This window comes from Rhinichthys klamathensis, unplaced genomic scaffold (genome assembly GCF_029890125.1).
Source record: "Rhinichthys klamathensis goyatoka isolate OS25496 unplaced genomic scaffold, OSU_Roscu_1.1 h1tg000191l_1, whole genome shotgun sequence".
Classification (NCBI taxonomy): Eukaryota; Metazoa; Chordata; class Actinopteri; order Cypriniformes; family Leuciscidae; genus Rhinichthys; species Rhinichthys klamathensis.
The window spans coordinates 1,995,087-2,022,945 of record NW_026606717.1 but is presented as its reverse complement, the minus strand read 5'-3'; the positions used below and the strand labels follow the sequence as shown (position 1 = coordinate 2,022,945).

Here is a 27,859-nt window from a genome sequence, read left to right as displayed (position 1 = left end):
CTGTCATTCTTAGGAAATGGAAAACCGTTTTTCTCTTACATTCAACTCTCATACACATGGGATTTTATAATGTCCAATAACACTTTTTTTTCAGTTTCAATTCTTCAACCTGACAGTAACAAATGACCACCGATACTCTCTTGCCATTTTCACATTCTGCACGGTGAACACTAGGGGTCCCTGTTGTAATTCAGGACCTCATGCTGAAAAACCAGGAGGCAGAAGGAGACCATTTTGGATTCAGAATCCAAATGCTTTAGTTTAGAGCACAAACAATGTGCTTGGAGCTCGAACACGAAAAACAAAAATACCCTTTACACAGTCAGCTCATTGTCCGCCAGACAATATAGCCATAACAGTACTAGTGATTACAGCAGCAGACACAGGGACATTTAAACCAGCATCTACAGTACTGAAGCGCCAAAGCTGCACGACGACCTCTAACGGAAAACTCTTAGGGATTTTCTAAGAGGACCCTGATAATTTTGAGAGGATGAGAAATCCTTTTTTCAATTGAGATGTTTGGGGCAGTCTCTTCAATAAATGAGGCATGATTTTCACATCAAATATAGACTTTAACGAACATTTATATGCCCGTCGTTCTCTCTCCCTATCAAGGGGAAATGCCCTCCACTTCACTCTCTTCAACGCCTAGATATATGGGGCTTTTGTTCTGAAGGGCTGGCTCGTATTTTCGGAGGGAGCTGTTCATGGCCTCTGTGCTGTTCCGGATACCATAGCCGAAGTAGATTACGAAACCTGGGAATGGACACGAGAGAAGAAATGGGAGGTTTGGAACGAAGGAAACAAACATGGCGCTATCACACAACAGATGTACTCACCGATGCCCATCCACACAGAGAAGCGGCACCAGGTGGCCATGTCCAGCTGCATCATGAGATAGATGTTGACAAAGATACTGAACAGAGGCAGCCAAGGTAACAGAGGCACCTGCACACAGAAAGATTTACATTTAAAGGGATAGTTCACCCAAAAATGGAAATTCTGTCATCATTTACTCACCCTCATGTTGTTCCAAACCCTTATGACTTTTGTTCATCTTCGGAACACAAATGAAGGTATTTTTAATGAAATCTGAAGAATCCTGTCCCTCCACTGACAGTCTACGCAACTACCACTTTGACCCTTCAAAAAGGTCATAAAGTGATTGTAAGACTAATCCATATGAATCGAGCGGTTTAGTCCACATTTTATTAAGAGTCGCTTTATTTAATTAATTAAGAGATTTAATTTAGGCTTTTATTCACATATAAACAAACATTGAACAACACACATTAGTTATGGTAAACGGAAGCTCAAGCATGTTCGCTTGACGTGCAAGAACCAATGAGGTTCATTCTCATGTGTTACGCAGCACGTTTGAGCTTCTGCAAGAACCAATGAGCTTTGTTTTCGTCCATCAAGCAGGTTCGGTTGAGCTTCTGTATATGTTCGCTGATCAGGGTTTATATGTGAATAAAAGCCTAAATTCAATCTGTTCATCATATAAAGCGATCGAGTCTCTTCAGAAAATTGGATTAATTTTATGATATCTTTATGAACCTTTTGAAGCGTCAAATTGGTAGTTGCGTAGACTTGATTTGGAATGACACGTCATCTCTAAATGATGACAGAATTTTCATTTTTTCAGTGCTCTATGCATGTTGGCTGATCAATGTTTATATGTGAATGAAAGCCTAAATTAAATCTGTTAACCATATAAAGTGATTGTGTCTCTTTAGAAGACTTTAAACCGCTAGATTCACATGGATCTATTTTATGATCTCTTTATGAACACTTTGAACTGCCAGATTTTTGGGTGAATAGACATTTAATGGAGGTACAGAAAGCTCTCAGATTTCATAAAAAAATATCATCAGCTGTGTTTCGAAGATGAACGAAATTCTTATGGGTCTGGAACAACATGAGAGTGAGCAATTCATCATTTTTGGATGAACTAACACTTTGAGGCTGAACAAATTTTAAAACACTAGGCATCATACATCAGAGTCTGTGACTTTTGGCAATTAGCGTCAACTCATCCAGGCTGTAAATTAGGGCAAAAATATGGGCAAAAGTAATGTACTGTATTCCAGCCTTTAAAAGAGTGTAAGTATTTGGTGTTCAGCTGAAGAAAGAGAGTTATACAGGTTTGGAATGACATCAGGGTGAATAAATGCTGCCAAACCCTCATTTTTGGGTGAACTCTCCCTTATTTGTATTTGTGTTCTAATAGCGCATTTCCTTTTACGCAAGTTCAGTACTTACGTTCAAGCCCGGGCAAAGATTTATGGCATAATAAAAAGGCAAATTCAATAACAAGGACATCTGGTACCTTGAAGGTGAGAGCTTCCTTGCTCTCAGGCTGCCTACAGATCACAATGACACACAGGATGCACAGCAGGACCAGAATGACACACGTCATCACCCACACAATCTCAAGATTCACGATGGCTTCCAGACGCAGAGCCAATACCACACACAGCGCGGTGATCAGCGCAGCTACGCAGACAAGAGGATATTGGAATTAGTCCATAATCAGCTCAGCTCATTATCTATATCACTGAATCAGATAAATACAAATAACACAGATACAAATGTAGAACCGGGTACAGTGTAAATACACTACCATTCAAAAGTTTGGGTATTTTATCATGTTCTTGAAACAAGTATTTTTTGCTCACCAAGGCTGCATTTATTTGATGAAAGAGTAAAACGGAAATATTGCGAATATTATTACAATTTAAAATAACAGTTTTCAGTTTTAATATATTTCCTATGATGGCAAAGCTGAATTTCATCAGAAATCATTGTAATATAGCTTATTTGGTGCTCAAGACAAAAATTTATTAGCAATGTTGAAAACAGTATTTTTGTGGAAACCATGATACATTTTTATTTTTCAGAATTCTTTGATGAATAGAAAGTTCAAAAGAACAGCATTTATTTAAAATAGAAATATTTGTAACATTAAATGTCTTTACTGTGGCTTCATTTGTTTAATGTGTCTTCGCTGAATAAAATATTAATTTCTTAAATTTTTTTTTTTTTTTACTTTGTGACCACAAACTTTTGAATGGTAGTGTTTATTTCTAGCACAAATTCACACACCAGAAATGCACAATACATCTCTACCGTATCTTTTTTTTTTTTGCATGCTCAATTCCTGCATTTTTACATTTAGATTTTGTTTTTTTCGTTTTGAGAAAGCTCACTCAAGTTAATATTTAAAAAACACTAATGATTTAATAACACTTAAATGTAATCTTTAGCAAATATCAAAATGGATATCCATTTTCATTCTGTACATTATAATGTTGTGATGCTTCAATCCACTTGTACCATATAAAACGACTGGTTTTAATTTTGTAGTGTTTTTATTTATTTAGACTAACTCACACTTTTATAGTGCTTTTTTTTTTAGGGGGTGGGACAACTATACCTTTAATAGTAGCTAGATTTATCAAGAAGTGACAAGCAAAATCTTCACTCACAGATAACAGCAGTTGTGCCGTAGACGATAGTTCCCGACATTTCGGTTGGCAAGTCCTTGGAGGGAACCAGGAGGAGTTTCAGGGAGAATTTCTCTTTGCGGGAATTGTCATCCAGCTCTGTGCCATATTCATCTCCACTGTCTCCACATACGGCCACTTTCTCGCCACCGACCAGTTCCACCAGTTTCTCAGTCTGACTGGAAGAGCTCAGGTTGCCTGGCTGATATCTAGAGACAAAAAGTTTGGCAGTGAGTCAAACTACATACAGCAAACCCACAACATGCAGCACTGTCAATCATTTTACATACAATAACATTCAAATGTTTGGAGTCAGCAAGATTTTTTGAAAGAAAAAATACTTCTGTTCAGCAAGAATGCGATAAACTGATCAAGTGACAGTAAAGACATTTATAATGTTACAAAAGATTTCTATTTCAAATAAATGCTGTTCTTCTTAACTTTCTATTCATCACAGAATCCTGAAAAAACACAGTTTCCACCAAAAAATATAATATAATTATAATTGTGTTTCTGGAGCACCAAATCAGCACATTACAATGATTTTTTCCTTCGGAAATAAATTGCATTTTAAAACCCAAAACAGTTATACTGTTTTTGCTGTATTTTTGATTAAATAAATCCTGCCTTGGTGAGCATAAGTGACTTCTCCGACCCCAAACTTTTGAACAATAATGTACGAAAAAATTAGCCAAACATAACAGAGGCAATTTGCATATAGGAGTCTTAAAGGAACTGTAGCAAAAATATTTTTTAGAGTGGAAAATAGTCATGTAAAAATAAAATAATGCAAGTTTTGGGATTTAACGTTATATATTCACAGGGAAACATTATTTTACAACATGACCTCTCTAAAAACTTTATACAGTATATAATAGTAGACCCATTGTTTAGTATTTGTGGAGCAGGTTTTACCGTACCTGAGAATGAGGACACACACGGCCACCAGAGAGTATGCAAGCAATGTTCCTATGGACATGAGGTCAACCAATGCAGCCAAATCAAACAGAAATGCCATGAGAGCTAAATGAAGACAAAACAAACAGGTTTCAAAACATATCCAGCCATAACATTTCAAATCTTACATAACACCATCCACCACCTTTAAGAGATCAAATGCCAGATCCTAACCAGATAAAAGCTATTGCTACCATGTAAGTTTTTATTCAGTAGCAGCCGTGACAACACACTCTTCTCACATATTTCTGCAGTGTTGCACTGGGTGGCCCCGCCCACAGCGAAATCTCATAGGTCCAAAATCCACATAACTGTATATTATGTTCTGATTGGCTGTGGTTGTGCTGCATCTCTAACAAAAATTATGAGACGCCTGTAATTTGTGCAAATTTAGGACATGCTGGAACACAAACCAATAAAGAACAAAGAACGTCACTCACATGCTACTATTCCAGACACAGCAGTCGCCAGCAGTGGAGTTCTGGTTCTCTTGTTCATCCTGGAAAGGGAACGGAAGAGCAGTCCGTCCTCTGCCATAGCGTAGATCACTCGAGGCATGGGGAACATGGAGCCCAACAAGCTACGATAAAAAAATGAAATAAAAATAAAAACAAATTCAGATAAATGGAAAATGTTGAACGAAAACATTACAAGACAATCAGAAAAGTCCTTGAGTTACCTTGTTGAGAGGGCACAGAGTGAACCCACAGCTACAATATAGCGTGCCGGTGCCCAGCCCACGTAACTGAAGGCCTCGGGCAGGGGACTCTGGGTGTTGAGTTTGTAATAGGGCATCATGAGAGTAAGAGCAGCTGACACACCAAAGTAAGCAAAGAAGCAAATGAGCAGAGAGGCCACGATTCCCACAGGGATGGAGCGCATTGGGTTCTTGGCTTCCTCACCTGCCGGAAAAAAATCAGGTTAAATCGAACCACATACATTATGACTCACTCCAGTCCGCAGATGGCTTTAGGAGAAACAAAAACAAAATGTTCAGCAATCAGTATTCGTGCTCTAAAACTGCAACATTTATGAGACGTACTTGTTGTAGCAATGCAATCAAAGCCAACAAAGGCGTAGAAACAGGTGGCTGCGCCAGATAAGACGCCACTGAAGCCGAACGGAGCGAAACCTCCACTTCCAAATATCCTTTCTACCCGTCTGTGAGAACAGAATAGATTTGTCAAATCTTGTGCAAGAAAATCACATTATCCACCTCTCACAACTGGAAGAGATCCTCATTTGCTCCACTTTAAAAGCAGCAGCTTGTGGCTGAAACATTGAGCTGGATTTTTTCATCTCAAACTTACTCTGGTTCTGTAATATTTGTATCATTGACAAAGTCTTGATATGTGAGGTTCCAGTTTGCTGTGTTGCCTTTGACAAAGCCAGAGATGATGACAAAGCCCAGCACAATCAGGTTGATCCCAGTGAAGATCTTGTTCACCAGAGCAGACTCGCTTACACCAAAAGCAAGCAGTCCTGAGGAGGAAATTGCTTGTTTAATAATTTACATTTTAGTTTGTTTTTTTACTCACATGTATACAGGTATACAGATAGACAGGTATAAAAGGCACTAATTAAACCGTAAACTTTATTTGTTAAATATCAAAGATTATTAAAATGTACATTTCCATTTTTTACCCGTTATTTTTTCATCATCTAATGCTCACTTAAAGTTAGTATTTAACACTTAAATTGAACAATCTTTCATTTAAATAACAATGTTAAATGTAATATTTAGCCAATCTCCAAATGAAATATCCAGCATTTAAAACAATTGATTTTTTATTTATTTATTCACACAAAATAGTGTCGAATTTAAATCAATAACTTATTGGTTATCGGCTATAAAATATTATTCTTGGCTTATGGGTTTTAGCCAGAATTTGAATATCGGTGGATCCCTAATCATAATTAGTTTTTGTTTATCTCTGCTTTTCTGGTAGTTAAAAAAAGATGAGCACAGTTAATGATGAAAATCCTTGCCTCGTTTAAATAATGATTTCTGTTTTTAAATTTCTCACCAGTCAGTAGCAGGATGAGAATGAGGGCAAATAGGTCCGGATATTCCGCAAGAACCTTCCCAGGAACCTTCATGGCCATGGAAGCCCTGAAGAAGTTCGAGATCTTCTGCTCGATTAAGTTATCGAACGTAGAGCTCCAAGCTCGCGCCACACTAGCTGTGCCTGAAAACAAGAGCCAGCTTTTGTATTTCAGTTACAGTTACAGTGGATTTCTTTAAGATGATCATCAACAAGTACAGTACACGTACCTATAACATAAGAGAGGATGAGGTTCCAACCAGTGATGAAGGCCCAGATTTCTCCCACTGTTACATAGCTGTACAAGTAAGCAGACCCTGTCTTAGGGACTCGTGCACCGAATTCTGCATAGCACAGTCCAGCAAGCATAGAGGAAAGTGCGGCCACAAGGAAGCATAAGACGATAGCAGGACCAGCCTTCTCTCTCGCAACCTCCCCAGCCAGCACATACACTCCAGCGCCAAGTGTGGAGCCCACCCCGAGTGCCACCAGATCAAGAGTGGACAGACACCGAGCGAACCGCGTTTCCTCCCCAGAGCAGTTCAGAGCACGACGGCGCAGCAGCGCGTGTCCAAACGAGGCAATTTTGTCCACCATGGTTAATGTGGAATGAGGTGTCAAATCTGGTAAGGTTCTTTGTTGTGCTGGTTCCTAGGAGCCCTCTTTTACTTATGTCTGAAAGAGCACATAAAACAGGAAGGAATAGTTAGAAACATTTGGGGTGTGTCTGTGTGGGAGTCATTGCCCAAGCCAGTATGGCTAGGTTTGATCTAACCAGTCTAGTCAGGACATAGTCCAATTTTCTTTCTCATAATTCCTACCGCACAAGGAACTATACAGCTGCCCAGAATTCTCAGAGGAAGAGTTCCGTGTATAAAAGTGGAATTTACTACACACTGATGACTGATCCAGTAAAGAAGTGTTCCTGGAGGAAAGGTCAGGCAAAAAACGTTATGAAATGAATGCGGAAGTTTTGTCCACAATCAAGACTGTATCTGATATGATTAACAAAAGTGAAAAATAATGACAAAGACAACATCAAGCGATAGAGGACAAAAAGTGTCAAATTTACATTCATTTTTTCATATATATTTTTAAAAATAACACACTACCGTACCATTGTGAAATATTATTACATTCGGATACATTTCTTATTATTATCAATGATGAAAACGATTGTGGAAACGGTCATATATTTTTTCAAGATTCTTTGTAGAAAATTCTAAAGAGCAGCATTTATTTAAAATGAGAATAATTTGTAATATTATAAATATAAATATTCTTCACTCGCTGTTACTTTCAAATCAATTTATTGCATACTTGCTGAATAACCGTAATCGTTATTGCCTTGATAAGAAAATTTGGCCGATATATTATGAATTATTTCCTTTAGCTGAGACACTTCAGATGCACACTGTTCACCATCATGGTTTTGATTTGCTTGAAATATGATTGAACTGACTTCAAAATACAGTTAAGTGCAACACAAGTCTGTCATGAGAACATTATAATTGTGTGCTTGGGACATGGCTTTTAATGGTGAGACTTGTAATCAGGCTCTCAAAAATTATATAACAACTTGGATTTGGATTTATCAGCCAATATATCAGTTATTGGCTTTCAAATATAAAGAATTATTTTGGTATCAAGTTCAACCAAAATGTTCATATTGGTGCATCCCTAGAGGTTTTATGCTATGATAGAAGTTCTGTACAAGCCACAAATCAGAGTGATTTAAAATATATTTAAAACACACAAACTCATATTTAAAGTGAAGACCTACACTACTCACAATCCTGAAATGCTTTGGAACTCCCAATCAGACCATAGAATAAAAGAACCATGACAAAAGAGCTCAACAGTGAACTCCCTTTCTCATGAAATACTGCAAAAAAAGTAATGCTGTGATCCAAAGCTCAGAACTCTTTTGTAAGAATATCCCTATGGAGAAAATAAACGGCATAGACACATCCGCAACCAAGACTGTTGTAAAAGCGTGCATACAAAATCCAGTCATTTCAATAGGAATCAATCCACACGATTGAGAATTTTGCGCAAAGGCGAAATATTTACCTTAGATTTTGCAACGGGTTTAAGTTGGTCACGTGGATTTGCTGCATTGACCAACAGAAAGCTGCTTGGTTCGGAAGTGACTTCTCCAGGAGCAGTGCTTTATACATCACTAGATTCGCTACACTATTGACAATACACAATGGACCCTGAAATTGATTCATTTTTAAATGAGTCAGTGTCAATTGTATTCTTTAGACTTCAGCTCGCCTACACAAAAACCTGCTGTAGCTCAATTATTACTACATGTAAACTGACTGTTGCACTCTACCAACAAGATCCACAATGTTCTGTGTGAACCCGTATCATATTGACCCGCTCGACTCCTTATCGGAGCTGTCTGATTCCAAAGCACTCCTGCTAGCTCATCAGGTTACATGGTCATGTTTATGTCTGAGCCAGCAGTAGTACTGTAGTACACTGTTGACGTTCCTTGCAGTTCTTTACCTAGGACATCATTCTCACTGGTGACGTTTACAGTGATGTCTAACAGAAATGATTTGGAAACACAAGCACGAACAAGGTCACAACAAAACCTTGAGTTGTAACAACAGCTATCAAAACCAAACACTGATGCAATGACAGTGAAGAAAGTTGGAACATGGAGCAACTGTTGATTGCAACTGCAATTGTTGATCCGATCTTACATTTCACACACACTGCCATGACGATTTGACTTCCTATCCCACGACGGAGATCAATTACTTAACAATTATAAAAAAAACTTGTCACAAAAACAGCAAAACTAGAACAATGAAATCGCTAAAAATGGCTTTATGAAAGTTGTGGAAATACTCGCAAAGAATCCTGTGTCCTGGATCAAAGACAGGTTTGACAAAGAGGACAGAGGAGTAGGGGGAGGGGAGGGGGGAACAAAAACATCCCTGTAATTCACTGTACAATAGAGGGGCTGAAATAGACTCTTTTTATCTGTAAGGTGGTTTGTTTCACTTGGCACAGCAGCTGGCAAGATTCTTAGCGGGTTGAATCAAGCTCAGTCCGGGCAACAGCTCAGAACTTTAAGCCACAGTGGTCTTACACAACGCACACACAATGGCTGCTTTCTTTCACTACTCACTGCTTTTTGTTTTCATGAAATGAATATACGTATACAGCATAGTAATGTGGCAATGATATATCTAGCAGTTGAGAAAGTCTGGAATTGTGTCTTCCTTTGTACCAGGTAACTTGGAGAGTTGACCAGTTGTAGAGGTTATAGTGTGCTTCGATATCAGTTGCCTTGAAAATGTTCCCCAAATCCCTACCAGGAGATACTTTTTGGGCCGTACAGTGCACACACATCTATGATAGGCCACAGCGAGGGCGGCATTACTAATCTCTTTCTTGTGGTCTCCACGAGGTATGGGTGACACGTAGGCGAAATTAAATCTGTAAGGCTTTTGATCTGGCCATGAGAAATTCATGAATGCCATGACGCCTGTTATCCTGAGGAAACTGGCACACCAACGAGACCTACACATTTTATTGTAACATTCCGATTTGGCTTCACTTGACGTGGGTGAATGAAATATATGACTTTTTCCATAATCTAGTTTGTAATTATTTACTAGAAACATCGAAACTTAAATGTCATGTTGTGTAGTGATCAAAAAGAAATGCATATATTTACCTAACCAGTGTTATTTTAGTATTGCTTATGATTATAGTATTTATGAACATTTCGAAATGACTCAAACATCCAAGGTTGATTGTACTTAAAAATCGAAGGCAGCACCTTTGTAACAAATTAATAGCTGGGACAAAAAAATAAGCATAATGTCATTGACCTACTTTAGTTTGAACACTAGAAGTGCAAGCTAGTAGCAACAATGTTGATCAATGAATGCACAGACTTATTCATGAGGAAACAGCGCTCATCATGTCTATTAAGGGTTTATGTAACCCATTAATGAGTGAGATGTTAAGTGTTTTGAAGTGACTCACTGGGCTTTTCTCAAAATAAATACCTCAACTGGATTCTAAGAGGCTTACATAAAGACCCGCCAACTGGTTAACCTTCTTAACAGGAGGAGAGTAAGGACTTCTATTGGTTTACATTAGGTGTTGTTTTTGTTATCTTTTCCGCAGAACGGATTTTGTACTGCTGCAACTCAGTAAATGTGTTTGCCCAACATCTGAACTTTCAAAACAAACCCCACTAACCCCCTATTCAAGGTTTAATCAGAACAATTTCCCTAAAAAAATTAAACTGGCCAATTACATACTCTAAACCATCTGTGACATGATTGATGATACATTTGACCATTGAGAGATATTAAAGGCCTATTCAGTCTTATTACTGTTGTTACTCCTCATGACGGGATTTGCAAAATCCTTGTAGGAACAATCATTCCCAGGCTCAGGTTCTTAGTAAATCAGGGTCAGTATTACTTTTTGATCAATCTAATCACGTTGTATTTGATTTAGCAGACTGATAAGACCTATAAGCATGAAATGATATCTGTGGGTAAATGGACATTTCATAGTCTACATGCGGTGCATATAAACACAGAACTGGAATATATATCTTCTCGCGCCAAACAACAAGATATGCCGCTGAGGAAGGAGATACTACGAAACTGTTGAAGGATCCACAGGATCCACTGGACACCGGTGCCATATTACAAGCAGAAACCAGCATGAGAGCTTCATTCTTCGAGAGAACTAAACTGTTCATGGTTATGAAACGGACTTTTTTAGGCACATGGCGCTGTGAATGAACCTGGGAACCTCTCACATAGCTGGCTTAATGCCATCACACAGCCCGCTTTAACAAGGCTCCACAGATGCAAAATAACAGCCAGAGATGCTTCATCATATACTGAACAAGCTTGAGGTTTTCACTATTATGAACATAATCGTTAACTTACAAAAATTTTTTTACAAAAGAAATGCTAATGTGTTTCAGTCGACTTGATTTTGTCTATTAGGAATTGATTGGATGGATGGTTAGCTAATGCTGTGATCTTGTGTGAGTAAGTTCACAAACTTGTTTCTCAGAAATACAACACAATAGCCAGTTATTCTACTTTGAAATATGCGCTGCGCTCCTTGTCGGAATGTCTGTTTTTGTTTCGGTGTGTGTAATTCCACCCAGTACTAAATTACTAGGGCTGGGCAAAAATATTTGATTTTTCAACTTATCGTTTTTTCAAAACGTGGCCAATTCAATATCGATTCACAAAGGCCAAGAATCGATTTTTTTCCATTTTTATTTATTCAACATCCAAAAGCCAGTATTAGTTTTCCTACACTGTTCATAGGCTTGTATGTCAATGTTACAGCTAATGATGTGAGATTTGATAGCCTGACTTCGTCATACTCATATTCTAGTCAGAATGTGAGTCTGATACTGCTCCATAGGGCTTTGAGGCGTGTCTTAACCAAACCAGAAAAAAACAAAACTCTGCACTCAATTGGATTGACCTACAACCAATCAGAGCAACGCAGTAAGTGTTTTTTTTTATGAGCTACGCAAAGTTGTCAACAACAGAACTCAACTACGCTGGAAGAAGTAGTAAAATAATGAGTGTTGCTTCTTTTACTTGGTCCTCCATGAGTGCGACAAAAGGAGAAACCACAACAACCACAGGGTTTTCATTGCATCCCATCTTCTTAGCGACCATCGGAGCCAGCTGATAAATTAAACTTTTGCCGAATCCCGTAGGAAGGACGGCAAACACATCTTTCCGATCGACAAATGGCTTGATTGCAGTTCTCTGTTCGTCTTTTAAAATTAATGCGCTGTCGATTTATTTTACAACAGACGCGATAGCGGAATCTATACATCTCAATTCTCCAGCTGCAGTCATCTCTGAGGGAAACCAGTTCAACCCAAGCGCTCTTTGATAACGCGATGATTACGTAACTGCAGATCATCTGTCCATCATCGTATAAAGCCCGCCCTGGCAATTTGATTGGCCCGACTAATTCTGAACCAATCATAATTACTCCTCAATGGATCGAGTCCAGACCGAACTTCCCGACCAAAAATGTTGTGGGCGGGGTTCGGGCTGGCATCCAGGCTAGAGATTTGATTGTTTTATCTTAAACATCCTGATCCTGTTTGATCAAGGCATCTGTTCTGACTTGTCCAATTATCAGCCTCAGTTTTTCATCTTGCATTAAAATCCTGTCTATTCATTGTATGCATTTTTTTTTTAGGTGCACCCAAGTGTACCTAAAATAAAAAGTTCAGTACACGGGTTTGAGGCTCTTAATTTCTTTTTATTAATTAACCACTAGGAACCACTTTAGTTCATTGTTCTTTTTTTATAAATATAGTATTTGTATCAAATCTATATTCATTGAGCCGTATCGGGAATCAAAATCGAATTTAGAAATTGAAACTCGAATCGAATTGAGAGCTTGCGAATCGAAATCGAATCGAACTGGAATCGATACACAGACCTATAAATTACCCATTAGTATTTTGACACCCCGGGTTGCCAGTTGGCAGAAAACAGCATATTGTAGCCATGAAACCCAACAAACTGGGTCAGAGATCACAGATTCCATCTGACCTAAAAAGCCTTGGCATCCATCTAAATAGCTCTATGTCCAGACTAGAGGCATATTAAACACTGATAAATTAAGTCATCAACTTATAGTGTAAGGCCGTGTGTCCACCAAAGCGTTTTTACTTGCGCCTGGCGTACGTTTTCAATGGGAGCGCCGCGTTTTTTAAACGCCATGAGCGCAACGAGGCGCTGAGCGTGTATTTAACGCTCAAGCGCTGAGCGTTCGGCATTTTTTACACGCTGAAGCGCTGAGCGCCCGGCGTTTTTACTGGTCGCCAAGAGTTGACAATTTTTCAACTTTTGGATAAAACGCAGCGCTCATCACTGTCACTTTTCACCAACCGTCCAATCACAGTGGAGGAGGGGCGGGACTAATATCACAGCGACCAACTGTCACAACATTCTTTCTGTACAACGACATCAACCAGCAGAGCAAACCGAACAAAATGGATGAAAAATATTTTTTTAGTATGAAACAAATTACCTGCGAAATCAGTTACAAGTAAACTGTGCTGCGGATATTCTGTATCATAGCAACGAAACGTCTCAACGGAAAAAACGCTGCGCTTCCAAAACGCTCTCATGCGCTCACAGCTAGGCGTTTTCAGCAGAGCGTCTAACGTTTTCAGCTGGCTAAAAACGTTTTGGTGGACACACGGCCTAAGGCTCGTCGCCTACTATTGCCAATTTCAGTCGTTCCTGTTTTGTGTCCTCAATCTAGCAATCTAGCAAAGTGAGCATCGAGTATTAGGAGAAGGGGGTGGGAGAAACAACCCTCTCCAATATTTATCATTTGGACTGCAATACCCATTTCAACCACTAGCTGTCTATATAACATACTGCACCTTTAAAGTTCCCAAGTTGTTCAAGGGGGTAATCCATCGACCGGAAGTTGAAGGCGGCCGGGTGCCGCCATGTTGTAGCAGAACTTCACTTGCGTTAGCATTTCCATTGACTCCCATTCATTTTGGCATCACTTTGACAGCGAATAACTTTACATCTGAGGCGTTTAAAGACTCCATTTGTCCATTATTTATTTCTAAAGAAACTCGACAATGTATAAAGGGCTCCATTACCTTGTATGTTACATTATGGCCCCGTAGAAACAGATTTAGTAAAAATAGGCTAACGATTGCGTCTGTAGCTGAGGCGTGCTACTACTATAATAATACGCTGATTGAGGCGGCCAAATATGGACTGGATTCCGGTCAGAGAATCAGGGAGCGGAGAGAAGATTCTTCACAGAGATGTTTTATTGTACAGTCTTTGGGTGGTTATCTGGATTAGTTATTCATTGGCAATGATGTCTGTATTAATGGTCTAAAGGAACAATAAAGAAATATAATTAAGATTGTATTCTGAAAATAATTTACACACTGGCATGGTAATAAAACAAATACGATAAACATAATACACTGTACCATGGTATGTTACTAATATAAAACACATTGGTTACACAGTTGAGAATACTTCCAATGCTAATACTCATTAGCGGATTTATCTCGCGGCAAATTACGGCCGCTACGGCGCTCCAAACGCGCCGATAACAACCGTAGAACGATCGCGGGACATCAAACACATACATTCAATAAACATACATATGCAGATGTACTTACATCAAGGCATAAACGCATTAAACAAACATAAATAAGCGTGAAGAGGTGAACATTCCCCAAGACAGTCTTCCTGTGTGTACCACTATATTCGGTCCGTGTGGCAAACAACTCTGATTCCTAGGACAGGCTTTCGTACACAGCCGCCCCCAATTATCTGACTGGAGAATTGAAAACACAGAAAGTCTGTCTACAGTATCTAATGATCCTCCTCAAAAGGCGGAAGTAGAATCAACCTAACAACTGGACGAGTGTAGGATTTCCCATTAACACTGACGCGAGCAGCGCGAACTTTCCCATCAGGTCCAGCCAATGTCTCAGACACCGTGCCCACAGGCCACAAGGCACGAGGAAGTTGGGGATCAACAATGAGAACGACTTCGCCCACAGTTAGCTCTTTGCCATCCTTTCTCCACTTCTGCCGCTCCTGTAAACTTGGGAGGTAATCTCTGATAAAGGCAGTCCAGAACTGATCCGCCAACACCTGGCTATGTCTCCATCTGCGTCTTCCGAGCAGGTTGGTAGAGTCGAAAAAGACTTGAGGTAGGGAGGCATCACGACGGCCCATAAGGAGCAGGTTTGGCGTCACTGGGTCAACGTCTGCTACATCGGAGGATACATAGCCGAGAGGCTTGGCATTTAGAATACCCTCAACCTCCGCTAACAACGTCCGCAGCACTGGCTCTGGCACCGTTTGCTCTCGCAGAATAACCCGCAGTGCAGTCTTTACAGATTTAACTTCACGCTCCCAGGTTCCTCCGAAATGAGGAGCATTAGGTGGAATGTGGCGGAATCTGATCTTCTGTGGAGCAAGCAGCTCCTGAAGCTTGGGTGCCATGGCATCAAAAGTGTCACGCAGTTCGCGGTCTCCTCCTACAAAGTTGGTGCCGTTGTCACATAGCAATTCCATGGGCTTACCTCGTCTTGCTATAAAGCGATGCAAAGAGAGCAGGAATGCATCAGTGTCAAGGTGCTCCAACAGATCTAGGTGCACACATCGGGTTGTCATGCACTTATAAAGGATACCCCATCTTTTTTCATGGCGACGACCAATCTTGACTGAAAGGGGGCCGAAACAATCCACTCCAGTAAAATAGAACGGTGGTTGGTGAAGTTGCAGCCTGCAGGATGGAAGATCGGCCATTTGGGGAACTTCAGGCTTGGCTCGCCAGAACTGACAATCTGGGCATTTACGTTGATGCTTACGGACGGCTTCCCGACCCCGAAGTATCCAATATTGGCGACGCAATTCCGCTAGCACCCTTTCAGAACCAGGATGCAGAAGTCGGCTGTCCATTTCTTTAATTAACAGCTTCGTTGTAGAATGACCAGGGTCTAACAGTATAGGGTGAATAGCATCAAGGTCAAGGTCAATAGCTCTACGTAACCGTCCCCCTACTCTGATAAGACCTGTGTCTTTATCGTACTCTGGTGCAAGGGATGCCAAACGGCTGGTAGCTGGAATCAGCTGTCCAGTCTTCAAAGCTTGAACTTCTAGTGGGAATGAGTCCTGTTGAGCTTGGGCCAGAATAAGCTTCTCTGCTTCAACATAGTCATCAGCTTGCAGTGAAGAGTCACTGGTTGCAGCAGCCGCCCCGTGTAGGGACCTGACAGTTGCCTCAATAAGCTCTAGCCATGTGCGAAATTGATCGGGGTCTACAAGTAACTGATTGGTAACTTTGACAGTGCCGATGAATGCAGTTTTCCTCAACTCGCTGATCTCAGATTCTACCTTAGTGACGGGTGTAGATGGCCACTGATCAGAAGGTTGAAGGAGGAAGTCGGGTCCTGAACTCCATGGGTGAGGTCCTGCTATCTGGGTCAGTGTCAGGCCTCTTGTGATGTGGTCAGCAGGATTTTGAGCTGAATCAACATATCGCCATTCAGCCGTGTCTGTAAGGGTCTGGATTTCTGCTATGCGCGTCCCTACAAATACCTTGTAGCGACAGGACTCAGAGGTTAGCCAGTTCAGCACAGTTGTTGAGTCAGACCAGAGGGTGACTGTCTGGAATTTATGAGGCAACTCAGTCTGGATCACTGTCGCTAACTGGGCGCCAGTCAGGGCTGCACTCAGTTCCAAACGAGGCATGGAGAGGCATTTTCTGGGAGCCACTCTGGATCTGGCCAGAACAAAGGCAACATGGATGTGGCCTTGATCATCAGTAGTACGCAAATAGGCCACTGAGCCGTATGCTCTTTCTGATGCGTCGCAGAATATGTGAAGTTCCCGGATGGCACTAGGGTAATCAGCACAGGCTGGGGCATAAGGTCGGGGAAATTGCAGCTGAAGGAGATTAGGAATCTCTCGCATCCAAGTTAGCCACTTCTCTCTTAGCTGTAAAGGTGTTATTGGATTGTCCCAGCCCAAATTCTGCTTCCAGAGGTCTTGGATGAGAACTTTGGCCCGGGTAGTAAACGGGATGATATACCCCAGCGGGTCATACTGACTGGCCAAGGTCTTGTACACGTTTCTCATGGTAGGCTCTAGATGCTCGGTTGATCGCAACTTATAGCCTAGGGTGTCACTGAGACAGTCCCACCGTAGGCCCAGAGTGGGTTCTTGTAGGTCTGTACTGGCTTTTGTCAACCACAGTTCACTGTTAGCAGACCGGGCTTCTGCAGGAAGATGTCCGATTACAGAGGGTACATTGCAGGCCCACTGTCTGAGGTCGAAGCCTCCCTCAGACAGTAATTGACGAAGTCCATCAACTACCTCCTTAGCTTCACCAGAGTTCGAAGTGCTGTGCAAGCAGTTATCAACATAGAAGGAATTCTCAACTATGTTAACCAGACTGACCTGGTTGTTCTGGTGGTCTTGGGCACTGCGCTGGAGGGCGTAAATGGCGCAACAAGGGCTGCATGTAGTTCCAAACGGAAGCACCTGCCATTCATATATCTCAGGCTCCTGGTCTCTGCACATGTCCCTCCAAAGAAACCGCAACACTGGCTTGTCCTTGGGCAACAAGCGTACCTGATGGAACATAGCTTTTATGTCCCCACTCACGGCTACTGTGTGTTGTCGGAACCTCAGAAGCACACCTAACAAAGAGGATCCCAGCATCGGACCAGGAAGCAGCTGACTGTTCAAGGACTGGCCCTGATGTTGGAATGAACAGTTAAAGACGATCCTGTTCTTTCCATTGTGTTGTACGATATGGTGTGGAATGAACCAGGACTCCGAGGTATTGTGTGCTTCTTCTGCAGTTATCTTGGCTACATATCCAGCAGATTCCAACTTGCAGATTTCAGTGCAGTAGGCTTTTGCTAATTCAGGATCTCGTGCCAGTCTGCGCTCGGTACTTCGAAGACTAGGAAGAACAGCACTCTTGTCTGTATGGAATATGGTCATGGGCATGCGTCGGAGCAATGGTGTGGCATAACGTTGAATGCCATCTACGTTCACACTGGTTGTGGCGTTCTGGAGCATAGCGAGAGCGTCTTTGTCCTGCTTGGACCTGGTGACCATCTTCTCATTGTATGGGAAGGTGTCGACTTGCCAGAGACGTTCGACGTGCCGAATCAGATCATCCTGAAGCGGAGTGGTGGTGATATGAAGGCACTGCTGATAACACCGTGAGGGCTGCTTGGGGCTCATGGGACCCTGAAGAGACCATCCCAGCTGTGTTCTGATGGCTATTGGACCTCCGTCTGGTCCTCTGCATGCAGGCTGTATCGGCATTAAGAGGTGCGGCATGTCAGAACCAATAAGGAGTAGTGGTTTGACTCTGTCAACCGGGGGAAGAGGAAGATCTCTCAGATGACGATAAGCTCGTTTGAGCGCAGCCACTGGATAGTTATGTTCCGCAAGACTCAAACCAGTCGCAGTAAAGGCATTGGGGATAGTGAACCTCTGCATGGGTTTGGTGACTGCTGAGACCTCGAAGGAAACGGACGAACCTTCGAGTTCGGTGTGAGATTGCTGAACAGTCTGTAAATGAAGTAACTCTGGGGTACAGGTAAGCTTGAGCTGCTGCACGACTGGGGAAAGCACGAGTGTTCTCTCTGACCCATCGTCAAGAACTGCATGTGCCTCCATTGTGTGGTGTCCATTGTGAAGGAGGACCTTGATGACCTTCAGCATGACTCTGGGTGTACGGTTCGGTCTGTCCAAGTAAACCCAGGTCGATGGGAGGCTGACGGTGAGGACAGCACTGGTAGTGTCTTTGATGGAATCGTGAAGAACTGTGAGATGTAGCTCTTTACAGATTCTACATGGACGTTTGAGGTTGCAAGACTCTACAGCATGGGACCGTCCACATCTTCAACATCGTTTACAATCTTTAATCCAAGATGCAATCTGGGAAGTAGTCAACTTCTTGAATGCCTCACAAGAGTTGAGATAGTGATCACTGTTGTCACAATGGGGACAGTATGGCTTGGGCTTGGAGCTGGACTTAGGGGCTGTCGACTCAGGAGTCTTAGCTACACTCTCACGTGTCAGGAGAACTGGCCTTGGCTGCCCTCTTGGATAAAGTGCTCCTCTAGCTCTACCAAAGGGCTTCGGAGTTTCACTCTGGAACATAGCCACTGCTCTGCTAGAGATGCGTTTCGCTTGGGACTTGATCTGGAGCCAGTCTGCGAAATCAGGTAATGTGTAGGTCTTGTCGGTGCCGGTCTGGAGAATACCTCGATTTAGGCAGTATTCAACAAAACTGTCGCGATAGGCTGGTGGCAATTTACTCAAGAGACGATCTACATGCGAGCCACACAAAAGCTCGTAACCATTCGGGCCTTCAAGAGTTCTCAGCATACCCACTAAAGACTGTAATGACAATGCAAATGAGTCAAAGGCATTAGCATCACCAAACTTAAGAGGTGGGGTGCTCAAGATGGCGCCCAACTCGGACTGAACAAGCTGTCGTGGTTGTCCATACTTGTCTTGAAGTGCCTGCAGAGCAGCAGTGTAAGGCTGTGGATGATACATGAAGGATTTAGCTAGCTGATGCGCACTAGGAAGTTCCAAATGACTTAAGAGAACATGGTATTTATACTGTTCACTGATATGGTGGTGATTACTCAACAAATTGTCCAATGCTAACTTAAACAAAGCAAAGTCACTCTCAGCACCACTCTCGAAAACGGGTAACGTGGGTCGTGGAATGCCATAGGCTGATGCGATCAGAAGCTCTGGACTCGGTTGAAGTGAGTAGGCAGTAGGGGGGAGAGGCACAGATGCTTTGACATAACCAGGAGCATGAAGTGCCGTCGCCGATGCTTGGTGGCTGAAGACAGGGAGCTGCGATGGACCTGGAAGTGTTGTCACCGGCGCTGTTGCTGTCTGTTGTAGCCTGTAGCGATGGGTAGGTAATGTGGCAGTAACAGGCTGCTGTGTCACACGCTGCATGCCGCTACTCATGGGGTACGCAGTGGACGTCGGGATGGTGAACACTCCTGAAGATTGAGGGGCCACATTCGACGGTAATGACACACAGTGTACTGGCACGGCAGTAGAAGGCAATGGTGCAACGTCAGGGACTAGCGATGAGAATGCTTGTGGCCCTGGGTCACGTGCAGTGGGCATGGGTGCATCCGATGAGTGCGGAGCAGGTGAGGCCAAATGTGGCGGTCTAGGTTTCGCTGCAGAGACCTCAGGATCAGGCAGTGCTGTAAGACAGGGCAGCAGCGTTGACGTCACAGCGGGTGACTGGAAGGGGAGCTGCTGAGGTTCGAAAGACATAAGCTGTGGTGAACAAGCCTGGCTCCGCTCCGATGCAAGCTGTTGAACATTTGGAGAACCAGAGTCTGTAGGGACTGGAGTGGTCGATCTAGAGTCTACAGAGAGCATAGAGGATACAAGCTTAGCTACTTCGAGTTCAGTCTCTGCTTCTTGAAGCTTGCGCTGTCGTTCTAGTTGTTTCAACAGAGCCTCCTTTGTGGCTAGCGCTTCCTCTTGCATGCGCTGAGCTTCTTTAGCTTGTACCTGCAGTCTTTGGTATTCCAGATCAATCAGCGAGTCCTCTACTACTTGCTGCTTTAGACTGTCATACTGTCTCTGTTTGATCTTCTCCTCCAACATAGCAGTTTGGACGCTAGAGAGCTCTGGTGGGACGTAAACGCCAGCGGACGTAATGGAACGCCTACTGGTCCTGGATTGAGCGCTGATACCACTGCGAGACGTTTTCCTCGAGCTGCTTCGGGGCTGACTAGGACAGTGAGAGGAAGCCTTTGGAGGAAGGTCCCCAGCAGGGTGGTATGCAACATCATAATCATCCAGATGTGTGGGCAGATTAATCTTGCGTCGAGGTCTGGACGTTGCCTCAGATAGGTCACTTTCTGCTTTGTCCATATTGGTTCGGTTTGCTCTCAATCCGGCTCGAAGGACCACTTATGTAGCTGAGGCGTGCTACTACTATAATAATACGCTGATTGAGGCGGCCAAATATGGACTTGATTCCGGTCAGAGAATCAGGGAGCGGAGAGAAGATTCTTCACAGAGATGTTTTATTGTACAGTCTTTGGGTGGTTATCTGGATTAGTTATTCATTGGCAATGATGTCTGTATTAATGGTCTAAAGGAACAATAAAGAAATATAATTAAGATTGTATTCTGAAAATAATTTACACACTGGCATGGTAATAAAACAAATACGATAAACATAATACACTGTACCATGGTATGTTACTAATATAAAACACATTGGTTACACAGTTGAGAATACTTCCAATGCTAATACTCATTAGCGGATTTATCTCGCGGCAAATTACGGCCGCTACGGCGCTCCAAACGCGCCGATAACAACCGTAGAACGATCGCGGGACATCAAACACATACATTCAATAAACATATATATGCAGATGTACTTACATCAAGGCATAAACGCATTAAACAAACATAAATAAGCGTGAAGAGGTGAACATTCCCCAAGACAGTCTTCCTGTGTGTACCACTATATTCGGTCCGTGTGGCAAACAACTCTGATTCCTAGGACAGGCTTTCGTACAGCGTCATAACCACTCGACTCTCTGTCGCGCTGTACAGAAATTACCGTACAGACAGGAGGAGAAGCTCGCAGGCAATCGGGGGGACGCCCCGTCAAGGGAGAAGCCCATAGATAATGAGTCCATAAAAGCAACGGAATACTTACTCCTGCTCACTCACGCCAAAGAACTCTTTGCTCAAGTTCCCCGTCTCTGCAAGATTAACGTTGGCAATTTTCACGCACAGCTACTAGAAGATTAACATCTGTCAGACAGGTTGCTCACGTCATCAAGCTTAGTTTGAGTCGGTTTGAGTCTGCGCGTCAGGAACGGAAGTGCTCAAAAATCGCTAAAAATGGGCTTCAACTGTCTCAACTGAGTTCCAATGAGATGGCTCTGTCCACTTCTTATACTGTCTATGAAGTTGTTTGGCTTTTAGTATGAATATGTTAGTCTGTTATCTATAAGCTAGTTTGCTCAAAAACAATGACAACATTCACATTTAGAAGATATAAGCATTCAAAACTTACAGTCTCTCACTTCCGCCAGTATGATCAATGATTTTGATGACATCACTCTGCACTTCAGCTTCTCATTAGATTTTCTGTCCAATCAAATGCTCTCTAGAATCTGAAACTCTGCCCCCTACATTATAAATAGACACTGTCGCTGAGTCTAAAATCAGTCACTTTCTACATCCAGAGACACGATAGCACAGAGCGGACCATATGCAGGAGTCGGCTGAGACTACAAAATATATCGAACCCATTTGAATTCTGCACAGAATGCTGTATTTTAAAGTGATATGGAGGAGATTAGGAGGAGAAACAGTTAGAGATTAGAAGGAAACTGCGGCTTTACTGAGCATAACCCTGTAGTGGAGCTGTGATAAATGAAAGGCTATTGCTATTTTTAAAAAGGGGAGGAGCTGTTCAATTTGCCACACCCTGTCTTCTTGTTTAAAGGTGCTCTAAGCGATGTCACGCGTTTTTTAGGCCAAAACATTTTTTGTCACATACAGCAAACATCTCCTCACTATCCGCTGGCTGCCTGTCCCTTGAACACATTGTAAAGAAACACGATCTCTGTAGACAGCCCAGGCTCCACAAACAGCAACAAAAATAAACTGCGGCGACCCGCTCCCCGAAACATAACAAACTGTTCCAGCCAATGACCGACATGAAGGGTTTGGGGATGTGGTTTGGGGGGTTAGTGTGCGGATGAGGAGGAGGGAGGGTCTAGCTAGCCTCCGTTTTGTTTGACAATAGTTCGAACGTCAACAAGAAGTGACGTCACCCAGGATCGCTTAGAGAACCTTTAAGTGGAATTTACGCCAACACATTGAATAATACTGCGTTTTTCAAGGCACTCCAGTAGGCCTTTAAAGATTATGAGGGCACATGAATTTTAAAAAACAATAATGACATCCACAGACAAACAATTTATAATAAATACTAAAATATACCATAAAAAAAAGAAGAATTGTCGATTTAAATTTCTTGGTGACAATCAACAAATAATGAGAGGTAAATTAATGGGTTCTTGTACAGCAAGCCACCACTGTCTAGTGTTTTTTCCGTCATAATCTGTGATCAGAAAATATGAAAAGTTTAGTTTAACCATAATTTGCACTTTTCTACTTAAAGGGATACTCCACCCAAAAATGAAAATTCTGTCATCATTTACTCACCCTCAAGTTGTTGCAAACCTGTATGAGTTTCTTTCTTCTGCTGAACACAAAGGAAGATATTTTGAAGAACGATTGGAACTTTGGCACCATTGACTTCCATAGTATTTTTTTTTTCTACTATGGAAGCCAATGGTGCCAAACAACTGTTTGGTTCCAATCGTTCTTCAAAATATCTTCCTTTGTGTTCAGCAGAAGAAAGAAACTCATACAGGTTTGCAACAACTTGAGGGTGAGTAAATGATGACAGAATTTTCATTTTTGGGTGGAGTATCCCTTTAACTGATTACACTGGTCTACAGCCAAAATGCTTCTGAAATAAATGTAGTCAAACTTTACAAATTCTGGGTCACTGAGAATCAAAATTATGCTTAAAATTGTTGCCTGGCTCTAGTTCTAGGCTCCAATTTAAGACACGATATTGGGTCAGTATATGACCCTTGACTTGGGAATGGCGGAGGATAAGTAAGTAATAAATGGAAGGGATCTAAATTTGAACCAGAAATGACTAAAATACACCTTTGACTGTGTAACAGGGTTCAGATGTTATGGGAATAAGGAGGCGGGAACCGGCGAACGTTCAACAATTTTAATAATGGTAAATGGACTGCATTTATATAGCGCTTTCACAGACCCAATGGCCACCAAAGCGCTTTACAATTTGCCTCACATTCACCCATTCACTCACTCATTCATACACCGACGGGCGACGGCAGCCATGCAAGGCGCCATCCAGCTCGTCGGGAGCAGCTGGGGTTAGGTGTCTTGCTCATGGACACCTCGACACTTGGTCAGGTGGAACCGAGGATTGAACCACCAACCTTCCGGTTTGTAGACAACCAACATGAACCACTGAGCCACTGCCGCCCTAATAAATAAACAAATACAAAAACGAAAGTAAAGACGGCAGTCCCTCACGGTCGACTGCCGCCACACATCATAAAACAACACAACATAAAATCAGGCCTGTTCCTCTCTCGATCTTCACTGTCGTCGCTCCTCCTTTATGCTTCAGCTCCTCCGTGAGAGATACGAGACCGGAGCGTTGCGCAGGTGTCGCTCATTATCAATCACGCCACTGGCCTCGCGCCGTTCTCCCACGACCCTCGACCTCGTCCTGCTCGCCACAGACTGGGGCCACATTTACACTTAGCCGGGTATTTAGAGAAACGAATATTTCCCCCCTCCGTTTTCAATAATAACATCGTGCACACAACATCGTTTTCAAGAAAGTTGTAATTTACATCAACCCGCATAAATACGCCGTCAAGCGCCATCATAACTATGCCAAACCTATGGGCGGCAGTGTAGGGAGAAGAATAAAGCCATACAAGCCAATCAGAATCCTCAGAATCGACAACAACAACGAATAACACGAGCGACTTCCTGTTCCTTTCAAAACAACAAACATTCAAGGTTCGTTTGTGTGGACAGACAGCGAAGTTGAGTTACTTAATGTCGCTTTAGACTACAAGGCAAGTTTGCACTAAAGTAAAAATGAGTACCACCTTAACAGCATCCACGATCAGTAGCCAAACAAACTGTAAACATAGGGCACTCACATGACGTTAAGCATTTTCTGGCGCATAATGAGACGCTTGAGAACCTAAAACCCCGTTTCTCCGAGTTGACGATGCAACCCATAACCGGCGTTATCAGAAAGCTCCACTTTGGCCGGAGTTTTTAGAAATAATCGTTTTCTGTGATAAAAACAGGGTTTTCTGTGTAAATTAGAGGCCAAACCGCAGGGAAATATCTGCGTCTTCCCTTTGTGTAAAACGGCATGGATCTATGAATAAATCTATGACTGGGTTTGGACAGTTTCTGCTTTTTAGGCAAAACAATGAATGATGCAATCTGAAGCTGGCATTGCGTCATACATTATATGAAAGGCATCATATTATTCCTACAAAATCAAAATGATGCAATCATAATGAAGCATACATCACTCTGCTAATCAAATTGCCCTATATCAGCTCTAGAAATCATATAGCAGGGGTGCAAAACTAAATTCCTGGAGGGCCACAGCCCTGCAGTTTAGTTCCAACACAGATACCTGTGGTTTCCAAATAAGCCTGAAGGACTTGATGATCTGGATCTGGTGTTTAATTAAGGTTGAAGCTAAACTCTGCCAGGCTGTGGCCCTCCAAGAACTTTTTTTCTTGCACCCCTGTCATGCAGCGTTGTGCTCTCTTATTTGTTTTGCAGAGGGACACATTTTTCTGTTTAGCCAAAATGAGCAGAGATGCCTCGTACTTGTGTGAACAATGCAGATAACTTCAAATGGAGCCCGTAAGAGATGAATTTAATGAATACAAGAAGAGATGAGCCAAGAAGTGCAGAGTAGACAGAACTAAACTATCTATACATAATTGTTTTTGCCTTTTGTTTCATAATAAATTTGATTTATATAACCATTTTGATGATTTTTAAAATGTTACATAAACAGGACGGGTACTCTCTACACAATATACATAGACGCAAAATGTAAGTGCATTGGTGCTGTGATATTCGGACTACCGATGTTGGCTGATCTCTAAAAAATAAAACCCAACAACGTCACTACACCACTGTCCATTAAACAGGAAACAATGGTGTTCACAGGTCAAGTATCCTATATATTTAAATTATTATTTAAAAAATTATAAATATATATATATATATATTTATATTCAAAGGATTTATTAGAATAATGTATTAAGTAGTCAATATGTAGTAATAATAATGATCATTAGTATTATATTATTTAATTGTATACATAATATGCATAATAAGTTTTCTGTTGTAGCAGTCTAAAAAAGTTGTTTAAAAGCTGTCAAAAAAAAAAAAAAAAAAAATTCTGATGCGGATTAGACCAGCATGCAACCGAACCGACTATCGCGTTCCAAAACACAGCAATTACCTTAAAATGGATTTTGTTTAGCAGAGTAAATTACAATATTTATATAAGACTATTTTAATAGATATAGCCTATATATATGGCAACACAAACAAAATGCAATTAACGTCACGGGATGAATAAGGTACCCTTCTGACGTAATATTCAAACAGCATAATTTGTTAGGTGTGAGATCTGGCCAGTCTGAACTGGTACCAGTCAGTCAGTTCTGGGCTGATGCAACTCTTACAACAGATACAACTACAACTTCCGGTCATCAGTAACGTGTGTCTATGATGAGCGGGAACTCGTGTCGAGTGAATGAATGAAAACACGACGCACCGAGACTAAAAACACGACGTTTTGCGAAACAAATCTAAAATACAGCAAATGCAGGGAACAAAACCGAGGCATGTAATACATTTAAATAGACCATTTGAATAACATTTAAATTAGCGGTGTCCGTGCTTCCCAGAGCCATTGGGTATGGTTCTTCCTAGCTCGCTAAGACACACGTTTTACTTCTTCAAATAATAATCCCGCACAATAACAGAATAAGAGAAGGGCGAATATCATTTGGGGTATGTCATTAAATGTAATTTTATAAAATAAATATAATAATGAATGATAAATAAAATACATCGTTTGAAGAATATAAAAGTCTGCAACAGTAGCAAACAGTATTTGCAAACATAATTGCATGTATTTCGTAGAATCAAATATTAATTATATTACTATATTGACAATTGATGCACATAAATGAGTTGTTCCTTGTTTTGCAGAGTGCACTAGTGAGTCCAATGCTAACGTAGGTTACCCTACATTATAAAAAAAAAAAGATATTTTTTTCTTACCGTTATATACGTCGGCCTAATAGATGCAAATATTGAAAGGCTCGCGTTAATTTCGGGGCTGTAGGTTAATTTTTAGAAGATGATTTCATGCAATAGTTCGATTGCATCATATATATTTTACGTTACCGGTGCACTAATGGATCCATTCTGCAGTCAAGATGGACTGAAACGGTCTTATCTGTTGTACTAAAAGCCAATGTCTATTATATTCAGAAGAGTGAAAAGTTACCTCTTGGTTTCTGATGCGACGGTGCCGATAACTTCAGTTTGTTGTATTTACCTAGTCTGGTTGACCGTGTGCGAGTGATCACGCCTGACCTCATCCTCAGCTTCAGTCAGTCTTTACGTTTTGACGCTGACCAATGAGCTATCGATGACGTAGGGATAAACAAACCGTGCCGCGCGGTGTCTCCACCCATCCGCTGAAGTACAATCAGCTTTGAGTTTGAGAGGGTTCCCATTCATTCATTCGCAAGCCCCCCACCAACGTGAAAATCTATAGTATTTTAGTAAATGATTCACTTTCATATCGACAAAACTACGTAAAACACGCTAAGCCATTAGAACTCAAAAAATCCATCCCACTAGTAAATAAAGAACTTGCCAAAACATACGTAAGTGAGTAAAAGTAAAGCAGTACCTATTGATGAATAAGTAGGCCTGCTGATAAAAACAAGGGACCGTCAAGATTTTATCAGTAACTTTGATGCAAAAAAAGAAAAGAAAAACGTTTTTCTCAGTGTCCTATAGTGGATTAAAGGTTCATGTCAAAGATAAACTTTAATTTTATTTTTATCATTTTTAT

At 41.6% G+C, this 27,859-nt stretch overlaps 1 protein-coding gene across 1 annotated transcript; it reads right to left on the bottom strand.

Annotated features, from left to right (window-relative positions):
* Positions 1-37: 37 nt before the first annotated feature.
* slc7a3a (solute carrier family 7 member 3a) lies at positions 38-27,391 on the bottom strand. The gene is made up of 12 exons (XM_056262060.1): positions 27,284-27,391; positions 6,745-7,189; positions 6,497-6,658; positions 5,780-5,951; positions 5,512-5,630; positions 5,149-5,371; positions 4,910-5,049; positions 4,433-4,535; positions 3,495-3,721; positions 2,336-2,502; positions 843-951; positions 38-759 (listed from the first exon to the last, which is right to left on the bottom strand). Exons 2-12 carry the CDS (start codon positions 7,109-7,111, stop codon positions 614-616), a joined length of 1,935 nt encoding a protein of 644 aa, XP_056118035.1. The 5' UTR covers positions 7,112-7,189; positions 27,284-27,391; the 3' UTR covers positions 38-613.
* Between the last annotated feature and the right edge of the window lie 468 nt (positions 27,392-27,859).